This window comes from Eublepharis macularius, chromosome 11 (genome assembly GCF_028583425.1).
Source record: "Eublepharis macularius isolate TG4126 chromosome 11, MPM_Emac_v1.0, whole genome shotgun sequence".
Lineage (NCBI taxonomy): Eukaryota > Metazoa > Chordata > Lepidosauria > Squamata > Eublepharidae > Eublepharis > Eublepharis macularius.
Genome location: NC_072800.1, coordinates 56,810,506 through 56,835,477, shown reverse-complemented (window position 1 = coordinate 56,835,477; position 24,972 = coordinate 56,810,506). Strand labels below are relative to the sequence as shown.

The following is a 24,972-nucleotide window of genomic DNA, read 5'->3' as shown; positions in this document are numbered from 1 at the left end:
GATTTTCCCACCTGAAGTGTGACAGCAGTGGGCTTTAATCCATACAATAAAATTCAAACATTTTCCCGCAGTCCAGTCCCAATCCTGAGGGACTGTAAACCCCCACCCCCGAAATTGGATTATTTACATATGAAAGTAGCCCCAATTCCCCTGGTAACCATATCACTGGATCACCCCAACTAATGCCTGTGATACTGCATAGGATCTTTCTACAGAGATTTCAAGCAGGCCTCGGTCTCTGAGTTTCCCCCTTTCAACTTCTGAACCCTGATCACTTACTGGGATTGCCCAATGTGCACCACAGCTACGTGTCCTTTGTCTCCATCCATCGGACCCTCCCAGATGCCTCCTCCCTTCAGGATCAGGTTTGTATGATTTCTTTCTTTCTTTTCCCCTCTTGGCAACCCCTTTTTAGAACTCAGGTATTTCAGCTCAGGTAATACATCTGTAACTGCATATCAGTTGTGTGTGTGTGTGTGTGTGTGTGTGTGCATTCCATTTCTTGCCATCTTGTGCTCCTATTCTGTATTTTTTCAAAAAAGGTGAATATGTTCTATATTACTGCCTGTTTCTCACTAATTTCCCCTCTGCTTGTTAACAAAGCACTACTCAAACTGGGATCCCAGTATACACCAGACAGTGATCCTAAATATAGATTGTCCAAAAGTGCATGTTTAACCTGACACATAAGAGGGATGCTCCGAAATGTGAAGGGCCCTAGATACATCCCCTGTTTGGGTTACAGAGCCATACCCCATCCTCCTTCAATGGTGCCCAGTGGTAGAAGCGGCAATCCTCTCTATGATCTACCACACAAGCAACTGCTGATTCAAATCCCAGATCAGCCTTGAAGGTCACTGGGTGATCTCAGCTTAATCTACCTCACAGAATTGTTGTGAGGCTAAAATAAATTACCCTGCATTCCTTGGAGGAAAAACAGGGATAAAATGTGATCAATGGTAAATAGTAGCTGCAGCCATGCCTAGTAAAATGTACCTTATATAGCACAGATAGTAAAAGGAGCATTCTTATATATACAATCAAAGTCAGCATATTAGACCACTTATGGTATTAATTCTTGTAGGGGAACTTGTCCAGAAGAGTCCCTTTTATCACTGGTGACAACACAATTGTACGATTTCAGATGGAGTTATTGCTCTGCCAAATTACTCCTTTGGACAATTCAATACAAAAAGGAAGAACAAAAATAATTCTAGTGGTACAAGACCATGCACATTGGGCCTAAACTTCAACCCTTTCTTGAGACAATGTGGTTCCTTATGCACACATGCACATATAAACCCCTAGCATCATGGGACCCTGCTTCCCTGTGGAACAATCCCACACCACTGGGGAGCATGTGTGAATAATGCAACCAAATGTGTGGAACCAACTGCTTGTATTATTATGAGCCAATCAGTGCCCTCCAACATGGTCACGTGCTAAGTGGGTAGGAAAGACCCATATGCTTGGCCACACCTGCACAGTTGTGTTATTCACAGACACTCACAAACAACGTGGGATCACACCATCTGCTGATTTCAGCAAACCACAGATGGGCTCTGCCCCTCGCTCTGAAAACCATGCCCTCACAATGCCACAGATGTGTTTCATTCTTTGTTCTTACTGTCCTCCACTACTGAAGCTCTACCAAGGCCCCCAAGCTTGCCTGAAACCCTTCCTATCTCCCCTCGCCTTGTTGCTTAGGGAACAGCTGATACAAATGCTGGTGCTGTAATTATCACTAACCCCTAGAGACCTGTTTCTACAAATTTTATAGCAATTCAATTTTGAAAGTCAGACTTGGCATCTGGCTCCTGTCTTACAGCATCCAGAAATGTAAATGTACTCTGCACCCCCTAAAAGTTTGAAGAGCTTTAATCCACAATCAATAAATTTTGCTGTCAGGGTTTACCTCACACTATTTAACTAGAGTCTTTTCTGTTACTGAATTCTTGAGTAACCTGTCAGTGCTACCATTATATTTCTAAATGCACCAGGAGCAGCTTGAAACATCATTCTCCTCTGTCTGCATTTTAAAAATGCAAGTTGTGAACAGGCAAACAAATCCCCTTCATATATTTCCTGGCAAGGTCTTGAAGGAGCCATATATGCGTATCCTGCCAATCTCCTACCAAAGATAAACACAAGCCCCTCCGATGATATTAATACTGATGATGAGTGAGTTCCTAGGCTCAGTACGTAGTAGACTCATCTCATTTGAGTTAATTTGGGGTCAGTGAGATTCAGGACCAAATTAAGGTTTAGCCCCTTATATGTTTCACTGCTGCTGAGTCTGGCCTTTAGTTAAAACAAAATATTATCCCGTTATTTCATCCAATACTGCCCCTCCCCCAACAATACAAAAACTAGCATTTGCATTATACCAACAAATAAAATAAATTGTTTAAGCTATTGGTGAATTGGATGCAGCTTCATATTCTAGCAGAGGAGGTGGTAATTCCACCCAATTCCCCCTCCCCACTGCAGCCCCTCCTACAGGGCATGGAGGAGGATTTTCAGGACCAGCAGCAATATGCTGGGGGGAAGGGAAGGAGAATAATCCACTCTGCCAATAACTTCTGCAAACTTCTCCGCTGGATACAACTTGATATTTTACAGGAAAGACTCATCTCTGTAATTACATTTTTTTCTGTTTCCCAATCAACACAACAATCTACTTCTAATATCCAAATATTCATTCATCATTCATGTCAGATGAACTATTGCCCTAACAACTTCTGGGCCAGAGGAGGGGGGAAAGCGCCACAACTCTAGCAAAAAAAAAAAAATAGTAACATGAAAGAATGTTAACACTAGCAACTTTTGCCCTACTCCAGAAGATGTCCTTCACCAAATTAGCATATAATCTTTTTCTTCAATCTTCTGGAAATACAAAACTGTCTAGATTATTGATGATTCTAGCTCATTCCAAGAGCTCCTTGCCAATACTTCCCACAGGGGCCTAATGGACTGACAAACCTGGGAAATATTTTGAAAATCTGATGGCACTGAGATGCTTTATTAAGATGTGTTGGACTAATAGGATAACTCCAGGTAGCTGACTTTTGTATCCCATTGATTCTGGCATTCCTTGGGCTTTCTATTCTAGGAAAGCTAGTTTCCCAGGGAGACTGATAGTCTGGAGGTCATACAAGTAGGAAGGCCATTGAATGTCTTTGGAAATAACATAAAAGTACACCATCTGGTCATTATGAGATCAGGAGAGACAAGGCTAACTAGTGTTAGGGGCATCTTTCTTCCTCTTCCAAATTTGGCAAGGTATTAGTGATGTTCTTCAGGGAAGAATTCATTTACTTCTAGTACCTGGATGAAGACGATAGCTTTTCTGATCAGGTCAAACTTTCACAAGCTTACTATGGAGGAGAACACAGACTTAATATTTTTTTAGGCAGAAATATACAAAGTGAAAGTATAATAAGATTGACAAGAAAATACAATATAAAAACAAATAAATCTATACGAAGTGTAAACTGCCAAGTGGAGGGTGCCTACACAGAACGAACACTGTAATGTACAGTCATGTGCTAAATACTTCTAAATATCCTTCCTCTGAAAATGAAATTAAATTCTGTCCTCAACTACCGACCCCCAATTTACTCCCTTAGCTAAATGAACCAGTATTATAGTGAGGGTAGGCATATGGGATCCCTCTGATTTATTCCATACTAAATGGCATTGTGCTACCCTTTGCAAATGCGTCAGTGTATCAGTAAGTTGTTAAATTTAATTATTATCACCTTTACTCCATGTTGCCATTTTCTGAAGTATTAAGTACCTGCCACTATCTGAAAAGATCTATTCAGTAAATAGGGAGGGGTATTGCAGAATTGTATTTTCTATTATTTTACTTAAATCAAAGAATCAATACTCTCTTAAACATGAGTTTAGCAGAATGTCTTTATAACACAAGCAAGTAATACTAAAGTTGCATCACTTGGTACATGTGTTTTTTTCCTGCAATTTTAAACTGACCCCTGGTTTTAATTGGATAGTAGGCAATCTCCTAAATGTGTCAATGGTTCAATTAAAGAAAATAACACAGGGTCACTGTTGGGTCTGTATCACTGTCATTATGCCATCGATCTTTCAGAATCAAAGCAGACCAGTAGAGGGGGTTTCCCCCTTTAAATTTCTTTCCTCCTGGAATTATTGGGAGAGCCTGCCTTCCAGTTGAATTGAATTCCCCTTTAATCTGCTCCTTGAGTTGCTGGATAGATGCAGTCTTTAAAAAATCAGGGTATCAGTATAATTGTAAATTGATCTGTCTCTTTGGAAAAAGGCCAAGAGTGTTCTCCACCCGCAAGAACTAAATCTGTGCAAGCCCCCCCACACACACACACAAACACCCACACCCACCTCTAACCTTTAATGCACTTTTTTTGCTGTTGCTGAATCTCTATTAATAACAAACATTTTGAAACAACAATGGTATCTTCCTGGTGATTTGTTCCTAACACTACTAGAGAAGTGATGTTTCCAGTTTTGAAACATTGCAAGTCAATAAATCTTTGAAATCTTAGGGTCTCAAAAAGGGTCAAAGCATCTCTGAGAGAGGAAGTCGGTTTCTTCTTCAAAAAATACATCATTGTAGCACAAATGGCTGTAGATCAGTGCAGTAGATACACACATAACAAGAATGTTTTTTATTAAAAAGTTAGGAGCAAACACAACAGCGACTGCTCAGTCTTGGAAATCAGACACATTGCTCATTAGTGCCAGCATCAAGGAAATAATCAGTTTGGCGTGCTGCTGAATCCATACACCCTACATGCCATGGGCTCTTCAGTTATGAGATCTGGCAACCCTTGGATTATTTCACCTAATCTATCATTAGCTCTCACGTGTCCTTATACACCATGCAATCAACCTGAATTCAACAAATACCAATTCCTCATCCATTATGACTTCTGAAATATATTCTGTGCCAATTGAGATAGACTCACATGCGGTATCTCATCTTTTCTCTGTGCTTTTTTAATGCTCTTAGGATACTGTCAAGCACTGGTATTATTTTTCCCTCCCCTTCTTAATAACTTAGTATGCACTTTTCATAACATTGGGATACAGAGTGATGAGAAAACAACAGAAAGGTTAAACAATCATAGAACAATCTGAAAAGCCATCTGTCATTAAATTGTACAAAATTATATTCTCCAGCAAAAATAAACCCAAGGACATGTATTACACAGGAGCCTGAACAGCCAATGTGAAATGTAATTAAAGCAGTAATATGCCCTTCTTCTTCACTTACCCGTCTTCCACAAATACACAGATGAAGTTTCAAATTCACTTTGTGCCTTAGCTCCCCAGATTCCAAACAGAAGAACCACAAGAACTCCAATAGACTTGCTTGGAACAGCGGACGCCCCTGGACCATCGGATAAAGCTGAGCTCTTCTCTCTCAGCCCCATGCCTTCCAGAAGCCTGGTTCAGTATCAGAATCTGCAGTACAATGGATAACCCCGGGGGCGTGAGTAAATTCCCCCCCCTTCAGAATTTCTTCACAGGGATGGCAGAATGGAAATCGCTTCCCAGCTATTGTGCATGCCAGTTGAAAAGGAAAAACTGTTTAACATCAGGGAACAATAGAGCTCTTGCTTGCTGCTGTTACTGCCTGCCGCCACTGTTTCAGCTGCTGCGGCTGCTGGTACTGTGGCTGTTCCTCCACGCTCCCCCATTCAGTGGTTAGTAGCAGCTTCCATCAGCTGAGAGAGACAGCTGTCCACAGGGGGCTCCAACTGACTGAGCAGGTTATCTTGGTCTGGGAGGCAGCAGCAGTCATTTACACCAGCTGGGGGGGAGACAGAGAGAGAGAGAGGAGGAAGAGGAGGAGGGGGAAGAAACACAAATAACCAAATACTGTAATCAGATGCATGAAACTGCAAAATGCTGCTTTCTGCACATCTCTGAGAAAGATATCCAAAATAATACAACCCCAGTATGCCATTTTAAATATAATTACCGTGTATGATTGAAACAGGTAAAGCAACAAAACTATTCAGTGCTAATGATTTCCCTGTTCTTTTAAAGCAAGTTGCCGGCATGTAATAAAAACAGCAAATGCAGTGAAAGAAAGGCAGTTGTGGATAATCAAAACGCTGATAAACTGAACACTTAGTGAAGAATAACAAAGGCATTGAGACATGCATTTGATTAAATCTGCCCTTTAAGTTACATGAACTAAGAGAAATATAGCTCCATTCTTAAGTGTCTTTATCTATATATTTTACTCTCCTAAATGGGTACGGGGGAGCAACTTGCAGTTTAATCTTAAAACTGCATATCTTAAAGAGGAAATGAAGAGGCAGTTCTAAAAATCTCTATCAAATATTTCTTAATGACAATGTGTTTCCATGAGCATTCCAACATATACTTGAATCATTCCTGTGTTCACAAAGCATAAACTGCAAAGTCAAACTGGGTTTGGGTGCAATTACCACTGTTTGTAAACATGAACTTAAGAGTTATTGAATAGCTTCTGGTCTTAATGTGTTAGCAGGCTGCACTAGGCTGAAAAGAATCCAGAGTAAGGGTCTGAAGTGACAAAGGTTTACATCCTTTGAAGCACAGTGTTATTTTAAAATTCACCCCATGAACTAAAACAAGACTGTGTTGGCTAATGTTTTCTACATATCAAGGAACGGGAGGGTACAGGAAGTGTTCTCAGAAGAGCTATTGTAAAATACTGGGGCGGGGGGGGGGGGAGATCTACTAAAACACAGCAACTAGGGAGTTTTAAATGATGGAGCTACTGTTGTTGAAAGAGAAAACCTTCACCCATCCTCTCTTGGGAAACCTGTCATTTTTCAGAACCATCCCAGACTTCATTTCTTCTGCATGCACAGGATTTAAAAGCAGCCTTGATCAAATAATTCCCCAGTCCTCATCTATTTAAATATTCTGACATCAGAGCAAATTAGCAATGTTGAAGGTTGCAAATTTGTCTTTGTTTACTTTCCACTCTGTTACGCCTCTAAAAGGGAATTAAAGGCTCAGGAAGCCCTAGCACTGTGAGGTTGTGATTAAGAGAGATAAGCAAGGGTGGATTACTGTTCCTCAGCTGTTGAAAAAGAGGCAACAATCAGGAGATTATAGGTTGATAAGGGATACATAGAAACCCATGAGCCTAACAAATTTATAGCTTCCTGACAAAGAACTCATAGCAGCAGCTACGGTATAGTAAACACACAGAAATCTACCTCAACCATTTTATTTTAATTTAGAGATTGTTCATTTTACTACTGGTATAACCCAACACAGACCATTCTGAACACAGCTTCTAAGAATTCAGAAACTTAATGCAAATTTGGGGGAAACCTCCTAATTGTTCTCTCTAAATTAATAAATCCTGCTATTTTGAAAAGTTCAAATAGGGTAAATAAAAAAATACTTTTTGAATTCACAAATAAAATCTGAATTCCCAGTCCCTTCAAAAATACTTGAATCCCTGAACATAAAAATGTGTGAAGCTAAGGTTTGCCATGACTATTAAATTTAGATCTCTGCTATGCCTGTTACACTACTTTGATTCAGAGAGAGCTTTTGAACTGAACAGCAAAGAAGTCTCTCACAGCAGGGAATTCTGAACTAGGAACCGGTTGTTAAGTGTTCAAGGGGTTTTATGAGTTACAAGGAGGAGAGGGGCAGAATTGAAAAATGTTTTAATAGCTAAATGTGACACAAGGATTGACAGTTCAAGCAGAGCCGAATCATTCCATGCCCTTGTCCAAAAGGATGCCTGTTGAGCTCCACTTCTTCAGGGTCCTGTGAAAACAGCTCACCAGTTACAAAACGATACCCAAAAACTGGGACACCAAAACTGAGGAGCCTTAGTTGAAAAGGAGACATGGAAAGGCTTGCATGTATTCTAGCGACTTCTTGGATGGCAATCTACATTTTAGTGATTTAATAACAACAACAACATTCAATTTATATACCACCCTTCAGGACAACTTAACGCCTACTCAGAGTGGTTTACGAAGTATGTCATTATTATCCCCACAATAATAATCACCCTGTGAGGTGGGTGGGGCATGTAAATGAAATACCACAGCAAACTACGCTAAGGATCATATTGAGGCAATACCTAACAAGGATGCTTTTCAGAATGAGATAAGGACAAAAGACAAGTCCTGCGAGATCAACAGGTCCATCTAATCAAGCATCCTGTCTTGCAAAGGGGCAGTCAAATGCCCCAGAAGGCCCAAATGCAAGGAACATGGGTCAAAATTGCCACCAGTGGATGCCCCCCACAGCAACTGGATCTGTCCTTCACAATTTTCTACAATCCTCTTTTAAAGCCACCTACTTTAGTGGCCAGTACTAAATCCTGTGACCAGAGTTCCACAAGTCCAAGTACTTTCTTTTGTGAGTTCTGAATCTACTGTCCATGAATTTCACTGATGTCCCTGAACTTAGCATTTTGGGACAGAGGGGAGGGGGAGTTCTTTCTATCCATTTTTTTCATACAAGGTATAATTTTATAAATCTCTATGTTTCCCATTAGTTAATGAACTGAAAAACCTGAGACTCTTTAGCCTTTCATGGGAAATGATTGATTATGTAGTTTGGCATTTTCTATGTATTTCCCATTGACTCAATAAACAAACAATTATTATCATTTGCTCAACTTTGTATCTATGTTATAGTAAAACACACTGTATATATACTAAATAGTTGTACAAGCACATATGTAGAAATTCAAAAAATATCTACTGGCAAACATACCTGGCTGGAAAGTTGAAACCACATTGATATTTTGCTAGCTTGCCAAATCTGATGCAGGCACATTTAGAATCATTTATCTCATATAATCCATAAAAGGCCCATAATACTGACTGTAACCACAAGAGTAACCAAATACTCAAATGGAGAAGTCACATTAGATGTTACTGATAATGTCCCAGTCATTACTCTCACAATGTCTATTTGCATAAAAGACTGCTATTGGTCAGAACCTGGAGGGGAGTGCTGTGAGCCTGTCAGTCCCTGCTATCTAATAAAAGTAACCCATGGTGACACAATTCACCTATCTATAATAATGATGAACCTAAAAGGAGGGGAGGAGATATTTCACACATATATTTGCTCCTGCAAAATGCGTACATACCTTCTGGACAATGTTCACCTCTCTTTGTGAAATACTGCATCAAATTGTTTACAAGAGAGCAGATTTTAGGTGGAACTGTAGCCAGTAATGTTTCCTTGCCCCAGTCAATGCAGGCTTCTTTGTCTAATTGGGACAGTACATCAGTGCAAACGTGCATTTAGGTATGTACACACCGCTGAAAGTAAGGTGGGCAATTCCTGGAGGAGCATCCAAATGCAGATTTCTTCTACTCACACAGTATTACTTCCAATAAATATAGTTTTGGATATGCATCTGAAGGTATAACTCTATACACATACTTCCTGTCACAAGCAATGGCCTTTAGCTTTAGAAATTTTTTCTCCTTTATAATGTATTATTTAATTGCCACCCTATGTATGGCCATGTCATTCTAAAGGCCCATTCTGAAGCTAGGTCAAAAAAACCCTTCTCTCTCTGGTCAAAACCTGTTTCCTGATATGTGAAATATGGAATTCCCTGTGTCTGGCAACTCATCCTGGTTAAAGCACTAAAGCTGCTTTAAGAATCTTCCTCTCCTGCTGGACAGCCCAGAATGCGAACAATCACCTCTGCCTGTCAATCTAATGCTTCAGTCATTTGGTAATGCTTGGTTTGAATTACCTTCTTGTACATTATTTCCTGTGACTGGATGTCTTTACTACTTCTCTCATACGCTAAAAACACCAGTCAATTCAAAATGTGCAATTCCAATTTAACTAGAATGCATAAATTTGGCTTCCTTTTCAGTTCAACAGAAGAAAGAAGATTTGAGCAAGTTGTTTACTTACAATGGGACAGAAACCTTCTCCAGTAGCTCTCATTCCATGAAGGTAACGTTAAGTGTTGTTATTAATCGATATAGCACTTGTTATGCACGTGTGGCTTTACAATCATTACCTTTTCCACCCTCTCAATAACTCTGGCAACTAGGCCACTCTCATTTATTCAATAAGAGACTGAGTGAAAGCAACATGTCAGTGAATCAATAGCTCAGTAAGTATTTTAACAAATCCACATTAACACACTGATCTCAGGGAACTGAACACTAGAAAACCTATAAACCAAAAGACACCAACCTAAGAAGAGGTTGTCATATTAAATGTTATTTCTTGGGAATAAAACTCAAATGGTGCATTCAATGCTATCTCTGTTTCAAACTAGTTTTCATTGGCACTTAAGAGAGACTGCTGCTTTGTAAACAGCATTCTATAGTGCGGCGAGGCTGCTATACTACTTAATGTTGGGCAGCATCCATTCATCCATGCATGGAAATGTTTTCATATGTTTCTCCATTTCTGCAGTCCCTTCCAAACCCTATCAAGATCATTCCTAGGGTCACGTGAGCCATGGAGAGGAACAGCCATGCACACTGGTGCGTTGGAGTAGAAAGGACAAGCAGATGATATTGATCCTTTTCTTCAGTGGGGCAGAGTTTGTGGAAGAGGATAGAGGAATGATTTTGTCCCCCCCCCATCTTTCTTCACTTCCCCCCCCCCACACACACACACACACAAACCTGTGTGGCTGTTCCTTTCTGGGAAGTTCCACGCTCTGATGGAGAATACTGCCCACTGATCTAAACTAGAAGTTTTCTTTTTTGGTTGCCTTTTCCATTTTACACAGAATTACACATTTTCCAGTCCATTTTCAGCACTGGTTTGGATTAGTGTGATGGCTGATGAAAAGTACTGACATGGCTATCTAATGCTGACAACTATTCTACTGGGGTCTAGTTAATTACAAAGACACAGCTAAGGAATCAGCAGACCCTTCTATCAAGAAGATTAAGGTTCAGAGAACACATTAACCCATCACGTGATTTCAATATACAGGTTTACGCCCGAAATCCAATGGTCAGTTCTTTCAGGAAAATATATCTTCTTGACTTATGTTTTCTCCTCTGAACATAAGAACTGGTTGTAGCATATTGCGCTGGATGCTTTACTTGATAACCCACTTATCAGGTTACAGCATTTTCTTTCCTGTCCTTTCCCCACCCCCATCCCCACCCCCAGCTCCCTGTAGTATCATTATGAGCGCGCTATAGAGAACTGTTGGCTTTTCACATCCTCCAAGCCACAGAGATCATGCTTCTTGGAACTCCATTTGGAGAAGAAACCTGAAAGTAATAAAAACCTCTGTATTTACAATAGGAGGTAAATATATCCTTCCAAAAGCTCTTTAAAAAAGGAAACAAAGTATACGAAGCCAACCAATGTGCCCTTAAGTCAAGAAACATCATATTCTGTAGTTAACTTCAACTAATACTACATCAAGCATTCCCACAGAAAAATTCTAATAACCATTTCAGAATGCCATAGATCCAGAGGAGTTAGCCATGTTAGTCTGTAGCAGCAAAATCAAAAAGAGTCCAGTAGCACCTTTAAGACTAACCAATTTTATTGTAGCATAAGCTTTCGAGAATCACAGTTCTCTTCGTCAGATGCCTGATCAGGCATCTGACGAAGAGAACTTGATTCTCGAAAGCTTATGCTACAATAAAATTGGTTAGTCTTAAAGGTGCTACTGGACTCTTTTTGATTTTTCATTTCAGAATGTACCATCTTTTCAGTGACTTTATTTACAACACCACATGATACAAAACCCATGATACAATGTGAGTCATACACATGTGCATAAAGATCTGGTTCCTGAATGCAATAATTTGATATTTTATTAATTCATATATAACTGGAATATGCCAACAAGCATATTGGTAACCACAGAAATCCAGTGCTTAAGATTAGGAAACAAAGCTGGGCAGCTTTACACATGCCTTGCTTCAGCAGCGTAGTAAAACACACACACCTCTTTAATCCTTCTCCAGTCATCTGTTACAATGAATATATCTTCATGTCTTCCAGTTTGACTGAAGAATTCGTTCAATTTCTTTGGAAATTTCCCCCTAAATAAAAAAATTATGCACAAATGGTCAGAAAACTAAAGAGATGGCTTCTATTTCTGAAGATAATCTATCTTCTTTCAAACTAGGAAGAGTGATGGAAGGCTGAATCTTTTTCTGACCTGTTTCTGACCTGTACTGTGACATCACTATAACATTTTACACTGGGCAAAGAGCAGCAACTCATAATCTGCTCGGTGAGAAGACCTGTTTCACAACTGGGTATGGACAGTCAAATCTGAATTACAGGACTTTCTTAACGAATCATTTTAGACCAATTTTGTGTGTTCCCCAAGTGCCATCACTGCAGCTACTGCTGTGGGGGCTCCCACACTGCTCTGATGACAGGCAAAGTTTCAGCCCACATGGTTAGCCTGAATTAGTGCCACTCACTTACACAGCATGGATTCTGACTCAAGACTGAAATCCGAAGGGTTTCAAGTAGAGATGGGCACAAACCGCATTATGAATTTCAAAAACCCACGAAATTGGCAATCGCGCGATCACAATCTGGCGGTTCATGATTGTCCATGGCCAACGAACCAGAGTTCGGGAGAGGCCTGGTTTGGTGCGTTTGGCCACGATTCGGGAAGCCAGACACTCAGGCGCCAGCAATCAATTCCCCTGGCAACGGAGCCAGGGAATGCCTGAACTCTGTTTGCGCTCCTTCTGTCGCCCTGGAAACCCGAATGGAAGCCCAGCTTACCTTGATTGGCAGGTCTTCCTTCCAACCACGGAGCTGCAAAGCGGTTACAAGTTGGGAGAAGACACCCAGGGGAGGGAGGGGGAAGGGGGTGTTCTGTAGCCATGGGAACTCCAATCTCATCCCTGCAACCCCTGATAGGCAGCTCTGATGGCCAAATACAGACCTCCTGTGTTGCTCAATGGGACCTGAGCTTATTAATAGCCATGGGCTCCCAGGCTGGGTTTCACTTTCAGCGAGCAGTGGAGTGGGACACAGCTCTTGCTTGCCACTTGCTAGCCTTTGGGGAGAGAGACTGAGTATAATTCAGCTTGGATTTTTGTGGGAGTTTCCTGGGGCCTTGGATTGAAGAGGGTATAACTCCAAGATCCCTTTTGCAATCTTGTCCAAACGTGGGTGATGGCTGTAGGAGAGCCTGCAAAACACTCCCTGGGAATATGGGCTCTCTAAGTGCAACGAGGGCCGTTCTGAGCCCCATGAACTGCGAACTGGTTCGGTGATGGAAAATGTTCGTTGTGGTTCGCGACTTCCGGATCGTTGTCAGCACCGAACCACAAACCACTGGTTCGTTAATTTTTTTTGGTTTGTGCCCATGCCTAGTTTCAAGCATGAAAGGACAAGCAACCAAAGAAGTAATGCACTTGAAACAATAGAACTCGTTTCAGTCAAGGAAATGGAGTTGCAATTAAAGCTGAGCTAAATGACTCCTTATGTTTCAGAAACATTTTAGCTGCATCAAAAAGCCTTCGCTCCTCACTTCTTTTGAAAGTTTTTTCAGCAATTGACATGAAAACATTCAGTTGTTTATTTACATTGTCCACTCCTATATTCCCTCTCAATTCATTTGCCCTCTAGGACAATGTCATGCAGCTAACTGAATGATGTCATAGCATTTACTACATGATCCCTAACTGGCTGTATTCCACTGATCCAGCAATCATTGCCTTCACCCTTAACTGACTTTGTTTGCCCTGACTGATGTAATAATGTAAATATATCTGACTGGACAGCAGCTTCATGATGTTACTCTATTTGCAACACTTAATTGGTTAAAGTAAGAATCAGAAAACAAAAATATTTGAAAAACAGCATAGACTTCTGCATTTCTTCTGTTATTAACTGCAATAATTATGGAAATGGTGTGTTTCATATTTATTGTAATTAACATGAATATGACAATAATTCCCCATCAAAACAGCCTATAACAAAAAAAATCACGATTTTCTTTCCTTTTAATTGGTAGCTTTCATTATTGCAATTTCTCTCTGTCTGTGTTTTTACAGGCAATGTTTCCCTATTGAAGGCATAGGTAGCTCTGTTCCTTAGGGGAAGAGACCCTCTGGGCTTTCTTGATTGACTGCAAGTTATAGCACTAGAACTGCATACAGGGTGGACTTGCCCAGTGGGCACCCAAGGAAGTTGCCTAGCACAGCCTACCCTCAAAATAGTCAGCCTATGTTCAAATAAGTAATGATATAGATCAGCCATTTAAATAATTCAATACATGAATATAAACAAACAACTATGATCCCACATAATCGTGCCTGTGTATTTATTCTGGCATGTCACAAGGCAAATAGTTTCTGTTCTCTGTGTGCTGTGTTCTCTGAATCTTTCTGAGGCAATTTACTGTTTATATTCCTCCCCCTTCGATTTTTCAGTTCTTTAAACATTATTTGATTTGTGGCTTGCTTCTTATCTCTTGCTTTCTCCTTCCACTTCTAGCTCCTTGGAGTCCTATTTTTTTATTCAACACCCTCTTCCGGCCCCAGTCTTATTTTCTTTATTAGTTAGTCTTCTTTATAGAGCGCTTCAGTGTTTGACTCACTGTGTGTTGTCTCAGTGTGTCCTTGTCCTCTACTTATACAAAACCCTTTTGCTTTTTAACTGTGCCCCCCACCACCACTACAGTTGTTGATCTCTGGGAAATACAATTAATTTAGAATTTATTTGAGTTACTACTTTCTAAAACTTGATTGTGGTCCACCTTGTGTAATCCAATCAGTGTTGTATCAATATTCCAAGTGTAATCCAAGCACAGTACTTAAATGTTAAAAAATAAAGCACACACCGTCCAATAATAAAAAATAGGCACATTCCTCCTGCTGCTGCCTGCATACCTGCCCAGGTGATCTGCCTTCTTTTGTGCCAGCAAATGCTCTTGCCTTGAAAGGCTGCCTCACGCTACCATTCTTCAAGCTAGGCCGCAGTGCTGTCTGGGTTAATGTTTGAAATCTTTCCCCCATACACTTTAATGTTAAATATGAGCACATTTCATTGCTTCAAAGGCATCTCTTTTAAATTTGGCACTGCGGATATCTTAGCAGAGTACTACGATACCTTTCAGCGTTGTCTAATTTAGATGAAAAACCATGAAGGTACACAGTTAAGAAGGAGGGAGCTTCCATTGAAATCAATGGTAAATAATGATGAAATAGAATTATGAAAATGAAACAACAACAAAACAAGCAATATGATACAAATCCATATGAATCAACCCAGTAGCAAACCATTTGGAATTAACAATGAAAATTAAAATAACTCCCATACACACATCTAACATAGATGGAGTAAACAATAAACACTAACACAAAGGGTTTTCCAGGAAAAGCTCTCCTCCTCTCACCCAGTCAAAGTACTATTATTTCCAAACAATGCTGTGTTACGCTATGTATGTCATGTGGTTATAACAAATTTTATAAAATATTTGAACAAAGATAGGGGAAAATACTTTTTTAAAAAAACCTTTAAAACATTGTATGATATCATTGAACTGAAAATACCATGTTAGGCATTTTTAAAATCAAAGTTAGTATGCTATATAGATTAAATTGCTCAATAAATAGCCTAATAAACGAATACATATTAAACTAAAATACATTATTTTAAAGATACAGTTCATGTGGCCTCTAGGTGTCATACTTGACCACATTTAGGCCAGCATATATCAATCAACGGGGCTTCTAATTGTTTTGTATCAAACAAAGACTGTTGTTTGTAAACATACCCCTGTACCCTAATTCCTTACCCATTTTTACAGAGGAAATAAATTCATCCTGTAAAGTTAGACCATTCGTAGAGAAGTTCTGCCCACATTAATAAATTAAAGTAGATGGTAGATCTGTTTCTTATCTTGGGCTTCTTTTAAGTAGAAACCAAAAATTATAAAATATTCTTAAGGCGATTTAACAACTCGCGTATAGGTCCATACAAACAAGAAACCTTGACTTTCCCATTGAGTACTATTTCTGGAAAACTACAAAGAACTCTGGAAGATAAATAATCCAAACCGGAGTCAGCAAAAAATCAGTCTATAATTATGTCACATTATAGATAAACCAGGCCAACCGTCCAGGTTTGCAGTTGGTCCTGAACACATTTTTACTCTTTGTTCATGGACATTTGGGCAGCTGTGCTGTTGTCCTGTTCACCTGCTTCAGCTGAGAGTCAGGACAGAAACTTCTATGCCATCACCAGAAGATGACAGCCAATGAATTGCTGACATATCTGGATTCAGAAATCTAACTTAAAGATAGGAAGTAGGGAAGGAACCTAAACTTGTGATGTTTCTGCAGATGATGGCTGCATGTCACCACTGGGCGATTATTCATATCAAAGCATGCTTCTGCTCCCAGCTTCCCTGACCAATTGCCCTTTCCTTCCTCTCCACCTGATTTCTCCCATCCCACACCCCCATTCCAAGCTCCAAACATTTTTCTTTTTCGTGTTTCAAATCTTATACTCTATACCTTGACAATAAATTTAGTCCCCAATGGTAAAATTAATTCTATAAAAAAACTATTAGGAAAGGCAAGCGTAAGGGGCTTTTTGTGTTTATTTATTTATTGCTTTACTTCTTTTGTTATCAGTTTGTTTCCCCTATTTTTGTAAAAATCATTTTGGGAAATGGTAAACCTCATTTTTGTTCTTATCCCTTTGCATACTGTGGTCTTTTCTTTTGTATCTTCAGATTATCTTGCCCGCTCATATCACCAAAGCACTGACTTTTCTTTATGTTTTCTTTTCTAATTTGTGATACACTAGTAAGAGTGAAAATAATGTATGAACATTTATAGGAAGACACTATCTAAAAACAATTACTGGATTTTAAAAAAATGTCATTATCTACTAAGTAATTAAAATCTCTGAACTCTTAAAAAAAGTCTTTTGTAAAGAATTAGAGCATTAAAGGATATTGCCCCATCACAGGTCAAAAGAACACTAAGAAGGCATGACAATTTCAAGGATGCAAATTAGTACTATTGTGATCACTGAAATCATTGCAGATTTTAATATTATATTTGTAATGTTATACTTTTCTTATTACAGATAGCAAGGGAAGCTTTCAAATGAATTATTAGAGGCAGAAGCTCGGGTAATACAAAAAGTTCATCCCTTGAGATACAGAAGATAACCTCATTTGCAACATGTCATAGTTGCTTCTGAGCATTTTCTGGAAAGCATAAATTCATTCTTTGCTGTGACAGCTAGAGAAACAAAATACCTTCTCAACCAGACAGAGCTGATCTGTGTAAAAGGGTGATGAACCTTCATTATGATCACTGCACTGCTTATGTAATGCTTGAATCTGCTGAGTAGCAATGGCAGAATATTCTGGCTGTGAACCTACTATTGCTATCTAGCTAAGAAAATGGCATGAAAAGGGGAAGGAACATAAATATGAACAAGTAAGTAGTCAACTTGTCATCTTCACTGATATATGAAGGTAAAGTATAAAATGTTGGAGTAAACTTTATATTTATATGAGGGCATAAATATAAATCAAAGGTAATGATAACCCATCTTGGAACTTGGAAAGTGATTCCCTCCATTCCCTTCTGCACTTTTAAGAATTCTTTTTCTGACGAACACACAAAATATATCATAAATGTATTATCTGTTATTCCTAACTCCTTTTCTTTCTAAGGCCTTCTGGACCTTCTAATCCTTCAGAAATGTATGCTTACAAAAGATTCAATGTGGTATAGTGGTTAGAGTATCAGATTAGGATCTGGGAGATCCCCACTCTGCCATGGAAGCTTGCTGGGTGACCTTGGGCCAATCACACACTCTCAGCCTAAACAAGATTACAGGGTATGACCATCCCCCACCCCACCCCCCACCCCGCCTTTTCACATCTTCACCCGCCTTAAACCTCCCTTCACAGGATTGTAGCTTCACAGGCTGTTAAGGGCCATAAGAACACGCTGCCTGTCTAACCTCTATTTATTAGGCAGAGAGCCCTGACCCCAGGGCTCATTTTGAGGGGCAATGCACAGGAACTCAGTTCCGGTAGTTCCCCATAGATGTCACATGTCAGGTGGCCCTACCCACCTAACTCTCGGCCGTTTTTGGCCCATTTTGGTCTGGATTGGGGCCAAAATGGCCTGGATCAGGCCTCTGATGGGTGGTGGATCACTCTGTCACTCAGCAGCGGCCCAATCCTGACCATTTTGGGACCCTTTTCGGCCATTTTCGGCCCCTTTTTGCCAGTTTGGGCCCAATTTTGGCCCTGAATGGCCAGGATTGGGTCCAAAACAGCCAGGATGGGTGATGTCAGGGGGTGTGGTATATGCTAATGAGCTATGCTAATTTGTTCCTCCAGCTCTTTTTCTACAAAATTATCCCTGCCTGACCCAAATCCACACCAGGTCCCCTCCCCTCCACCAGACAGGCAGCCTGTTTCCTATATTTACTTCCCCTCACCAAGCTACTGCCCAGGACTATTGGGGAATGGGAACTTGGTGTTCTACTTTCCCTAATACGCTGCCACCATTTACTTAAACTTGGCCCATTGTTGATGACCAGAGTGTGTGTTCTTTGTGTGAGTCTGTTTTATTTCCCCTTAGCCAGAAACTTAATGCCAGCCAGGGTTAAAATGGAACAAAGAATAACTTTTATTTATAACACAGAACTCAGGAGTGAATGACTTCAAAACTCACAGATATTTTATGATTAAACAGGGAAAGATTACTGTGTAACAGAACAGATTAACAGCGAGCTATCTCTGTTGCCTTTCCTTAGCAGCCTCCAAGCCTTCTCCCTCAGTAACTGCCTCCAACAGGCTTTCAACTGTTACTGGCTCAGCATTACGCTAGTTCTCATTGGCTGTTTCTCAGGAGAGGTGGAGCTAAAACCATTCCTGTCCATCACACAGAGTTGTTGTGAGGATAAAATGTAAGCCATTTTGGGTCCCCGCTGAGGAAAAAAGTGAGGAGTAAATTAAGTAAGTAAATAAATAAATGGAAATCCAAAGGGCATATTTGCTGTAGAATACTCAACACAACATTCACCTTTTCTGCCTTTCGGAAGCCTCTATCCGCGAACTTAAGTACTTTATAATTTAAACATTAGTGATGCTTTCTCATTGGGAAGTCCAGTTTTCTGCAACAGGTCTCCCAAAAGAGAGAAGATTAACCTGACCAAAAAATGGATAAACATCAATAGTGAAAGAGGAGGAAAGAGGCATGATGCAGCCTTAACTTGAAGATAGGAAAGAAAGGGCTGTTTGAGAGATCAGGACATTTTGCAGATCTAAAAATGATGTAACTGGAGAAGAAGAGGCCACAGACAAGGATGTATCAGGATATGAGCATGGGCAGGGATTAGGGGCATGGGGGCAAAGTCACATTCTGGGCGCATATTAGTAATCTCTATTGTATACTGGTAAACTGCAGACAATTAACATAAACAGGAAATATACTGGGTTGGATCCAAGTATGCAGACATCATCTTCCGCTCAAAGGAAGGTTATTTTATATCTTGACTTGGACCCTGAACCCTCCACCCTAGAGCTCACTGCAACACCCGAGGTTTCACTCCACCATCAGCCTTTGCTAGCTCCTGCTCCTCAACCTTGATCAGGACACACAGTACACACAAGCATCTATGGAACAAACTAGTGAATATTTTCCTTCTTGCTCACAGTCCTTTGTAAGTATCTCATCAATAGTTTATCATTTTTTCCTTTCATGATAAACTATGATGTTTGGGACATTCTTTTACACATCTTTCAGTTTACCACATCCAAAACATGCTCATGTTCATTGAATGCAGTTCATTTTCTCAAGATGACTGCATTTTAACTCCTGTAACACCTACCTTGATCTGTTGTGCTTTTCACAATCTGACAGAGCCAAAGCGTAGTGAGAATAATTAGCATTGCTGTAGCAGAAGAAATTATTTCTGCAAGTGCACATACACACGCACATTGCTTTTTATTAAAGGTAATTATACCAGTTCCAAAAATATTTCATGTTTCACAATAACTCTGTTATTTCCTTTTTAATTAACTTTCTGTATACTGATTTACCTAATTATCACCATGACTCATATACTATCTAATCATGAAACCCCTTTCAACAGAAAGAAAAAGGGAAAAATTATCAGATCAGGTATACACTATTTGCCATACTGAGACAATCTAACTTATTTTTCACAAATACAGCACTTTATATATATTTTTTACTTCATGGTTACAATTGAAACAGCAATCCACCCACATGCCAAATATTCTCAATTGACCACTCAACTGACCCCCACTTATGTGACCATGTGTAAATACGGTCAAAGATTCCTTACAGCCAACTAGTAGCCTCCCTTTTTAATTTAATCAGGGGTTCATCTAGTATCAGGAGCAGGAATGAGAGTCCCTTGTTTCCTAGTCCTGGATGCTTTATATCACATATGCATACCACAACTGAGAGAGTCACCAAAACATGACAACTCTCTCTTCCCAGTTAACACTCGCACAATGTAATCCTGTGCAGAATTACTCCAGTCTAAGCTCACTGTTTGAAATGGGCTTAGAATGGAGTAACTCTGCACAGGATTGCACAGATAGTAGCCACTTGCTTAACTGCTTGCATTTATGAAACTCAAATTCATCTTCTCAGAGAGATAGAAAAGTACAACAGAACTAGGTGAGATAATGGATAAGATCTCCATGACGTGGGGAAAGTGGCCCCAATAACAGAAAACAATAACAGGCTGAAGTGGCAAGTAGACTTACATCCCACCATGTTCCACAACATTTTAACAAGAATCTATCCAAGTTAGGAAACAGGGTTATGAAACGTTTCCTTCTAATTATCCAGGAAGTTGATGATCCTCCTCCTGCATAGATTTTAAGTATAAATGTTAGATTAGCAAGCGTTTGTATTTGTGTTAATCTGTCTTTAGAGTTTGTCCATCTGATGCTTCTGGGCATATGATCATGTTCAGGCTGAGTTTCTTCCATTGCCCCCTTTAGTGATTCAGGATCCTTGAAGACTCTATTAGATACTTTGAGTACTGATATCTTTGTGAATTATTCCCAGTCATTTCAGGAATTAGCTTAACAGAACCCAACTGGCTTTTTATAGTTCAATTATCCTCTCTTGCAGGTGTGTTATCTATAACACATTTGCAAATGCTTCATGTGCTGTATAAGCACACCTCTTTACAAAAGTGAAGATAATGCATACAGCTCTTGTTAAATGGAGTCCTATGTATGTACTGGAGACCATGAATTAGAGTGCATTTGTTTATACAATCATGTACATTAATGTAAACTGTCTCAATGCAAAGATATAAGTATTCAGAAAAGTCATACCCTGTTCATTATCAATAAACTGCAAACCTCTCTCTGAGAGAGAGAGAGAGAGAGAGAGAGAGAGAGAGAGCACAAACATTGTCTTTCTTGCCTTCATATCTTCGATGTAGTTGCATTTATTATAACACGAACTTCTTGGGCCATGCAGGTTTATCAGGTCATGGTATGGCTTGAAAACTCTTACCTCAGAGTAATGCAAACGTCTATTCTTAGTATTCTAGGATCAGCACCATGGACAGCTATATCATGTACTGTGAGCAACTGTTTTGTGACATGTACTTCTGGTTATTTAAATGACCTAGGTGGTTGAAATACAAAAGTACGCACCGATAAAGGCAGCTATAGCAAAGTCCTTTTTGAAATCTTTCAGATGTAAGTCTAGAACACTTAGCTAAATCAAAGACACTTAAATATTCTACTACTTTGCCGTAATGCCATGTCTAAAACACTATAGCGTTTATCATAACCTGAAAGTCATTGGTTTCATAAGCAGGAACTTGCTCCACATACAGAAGCACCACCCACCAGCTCTGAAGACCAATGGGCTGAAAGCACGTGCCACAGAATATACAACAAAACTGTTCCCTAAGAAGCTGTGCACAACAATTTTTTCAAGCATTAACATCAACCTCTCTGCCAGAAGACTGAAAAACAGTCAATGAAACAGTGATTCTTAAATTTTATTTACTTTATTTATATCCCATCTCTCTCCCCAATGGGGACCCAAGGTGGCTTACATAATACTCCTCTCCTCCATTTTATCCCCATAACAACCCTGTGAGGTAGGGTGAGGCTGAGAGTATGTGACTGGCCCAAGATCACTCAACAAGCTTTATGAAGTATGGGTCTATCATTGGCTATTAGCCATGATGGCCAATGGAACCTCCATGTTCAATGGCAGTATGCTTCTGATTGTTCAAACACTGTGGAACAGTCAGCAGATGAGGCAGTTCTAACTTCCTTTGGATCTGCACACCTTGCTCACTGCTTCCACTTTTTGTTTGCACCAGTAAATAATTCTCCTTTTAAGCTTACATCTCCACCGAGTCCTTGACCCAAGCACCTTGAAGCTCATTCTCTTCTTATGCACTATGAATTGGCATGTAGCATTACCAAACCATCTTTTTTAATAGTCTAAACTTAAATTGTTTTTTCTCTAACTTCCCTCTCCCATTCCTTTCCACCTTAAATAAAATAATTTCCCACAGCTTCTGTAATTTTCAAACTGTACCAAATCCATTATAGAAAAGGAAGAGGGGGGTAGACAGATCCAGTTATATTTCATATGCACCTATGACACTGCAAAGAACATCAATACCGCAATGAACTGTGGTCACTAATTCACCTAGCTTGTTCATTCTGTATACTTTCAGTGAGTAGCCAAATGCATCTAGGCTCAGAAACAGGATTTTATAGTGATGCTCACCCTTTGATGTTAACCAAGAACATCAGATATACACTGCTTGAAGTCACTTGTATTCAAGAACGTAACACAAGATTCTGTGAATTTTCAAGTGAGATAAGAAGTGAAAATTTATTAGCATATTTCAGTTTCACTATGGGACAAATACTAGAGGGAAGAAGAGGACCTAGGGCAGAGAAAGATTTTTCTTGGAATTTCAGGTCTAATCATGTAAGCACAATATATTTTTTTAAAAAAGAGGTGGTGTGAGAATTGAATTACAGTCAAAATGGTTTTCACTAAGAACAAAAATCAGTAAAAACCGTTTAAATTTCCAATTATCATTCAAATTAGCTCTGGATATGGCATAAGGTGGAGAAAATTTTTTGCTGACGTTCACACCAAGAAATCAATATAAAGCTTCTGTAATTATTTATTGGAGTAAGACTCTTAAAAATGGACTTGAAATCACTATTGGATCCACCTGCAGGCCTTTTCAGCCTGGCTTCAGCGGAGAGGATGAGACGGCAGGGAAACCCATTCAGGCTGATCCAATTTAGATATGCAAATTTTATCTTAAGTGCCTGAAAGAAACATTATGGTACAGCATAATTTGCACCTCGAGTTCTAAGGAATAATATTTCTAATCTAATGAAAACATGCCTCTATTGTTGATTTTCACACTCGCCTGGTTTGATCCAAACTATTGTTCACTTGCAAGCTTTGAAAAAAAAAACCCATGTAAAATAATTAATTGATTGTTTCTTTAAAAATATAAGAATTGTAGCTGGCTCCTAAAAGGTCAAAGCATAACTTCAGGTGGTTAACTACTATATGATCATCAGAGATCCAGTAGATTGGTAACATCCCTACTTTCACTGTAAAAAATTGCATATGAAATATCATACTGTATCTGGAAGGCAACTTCTTGCTGAAGGAGCAAACTAAAAAGATACAGAAAAACTACTGCAAGGTTCCCTTTTTTAGGCTCACAGCCTTATATAAGATATATAAATCTGTCCCATTTCAAATTACCATATTTAAAAAGAGTTTAACACTCTTGGCACTGCACCATAGTTATGGTTATACTGCTCTGGTGTTAAGGCTTCCAGCACACCAGAGTCACAGTATCGCATTGCCCTTATCTTATTCATTAGAAGTACATATATTATTTAGGAACTAGAGCAAATAAAGAGATCACAGGGATTGAAATGCCAGTTCCACAGCCATTAAATACAGTATTTTGGATCATGTCCTAAAAACAGTCAAGTTTTTAAAAAAATTAAAGGTCATTTACTCATTTAATGCTGTGATACAAACTGTGCTTTGCAACTGGGCCTGTACATCAACTAAGATTCAAAGCATGACCTAAGCATATCCTGAGTTCACAGTGAGTATGTAGACCCAGATGTCTGCACCAAGCCCCATCCCCACTTAAGGAGTGGCCTCTTAAAGAGGCCTTGCTTTGGCTAGAGCTTAGAACTCCTTTGGCACTCTGTAACTTCATGTCAGACACTCCAGCAGCAGAGGAAAGGAGAACTGGGGCCCTGGGCAGTTGGTAGGATACTTCCTCAGAGGACTCTGGCAGCCTCAGGTGGTCTGGGTTGCTAGTCCTCTGTCCGACAATGTCAACAGTTTGCTCCTTGGACTGTGCTGCTGGCTCACCAGAGTTAAGTGAGTACTCTAACAGTGTCTTCCATGTTAGTAACTTTTTATTTTATTTTTATTTTATTCAATTTATATTCCGCTCTCCCCGCAAGCGGGCTCAGAATGGATCACAGGTGGTAATAAATACGATCAAAACAGATAACACACATTAGATTAAAACTATCAGTCAGTGCAGTAAAGTCTAAAACAAACAGTTGTGCCCATATTGTGCATCACCACTCTGGGGCAGGGTGGCCAGCTACCAGATGACAACAATCTGGGGGGCAACACTCCCCCTCTGATAGGAGGCCAGTTTTTCAGCCCACCTCAACCCCAATATGCCCGGCGGAACATCTCTGTCTTGCAAGTCCAGTGGAAAGATAATAAATCCATCTGGGCCCAGGTTTCCACAGACAGAGAATTCCACCAGGTTGGAACCAGGACCAAGAAAGCCCTGGCCCTGGTTGAGGCAAGGCGAACCTCCCTATGGCCAAGGACCACCAGTAGATGTTTATCTGCCGAATGGAGCAGTCTCCGGGGAACATACGGTGAGAGGCGGTCTTGCAGGTATGCTGGTCCCAATCCACTAAGA

At 39.8% G+C, this 24,972-nt stretch overlaps 1 protein-coding gene across 1 annotated transcript in view; it reads right to left on the bottom strand.

Annotated features, from left to right (window-relative positions):
• THSD7A (thrombospondin type 1 domain containing 7A) overlaps positions 1 to 24,972 on the bottom strand; it is a 378,974-nt gene that overhangs the window by 304,588 nt on the left and 49,414 nt on the right. The window contains exons 2-3 of the mRNA XM_054991106.1: positions 11,942 to 12,038; positions 5,276 to 5,815 (exon numbers count right to left, since the gene is read on the bottom strand). Of these exons, the coding sequence (XP_054847081.1) occupies positions 5,276 to 5,435 (160 nt within the window). The 5' untranslated portion in view covers positions 5,436 to 5,815; positions 11,942 to 12,038. The remainder of the gene's footprint in view (positions 1 to 5,275; positions 5,816 to 11,941; positions 12,039 to 24,972) is intronic.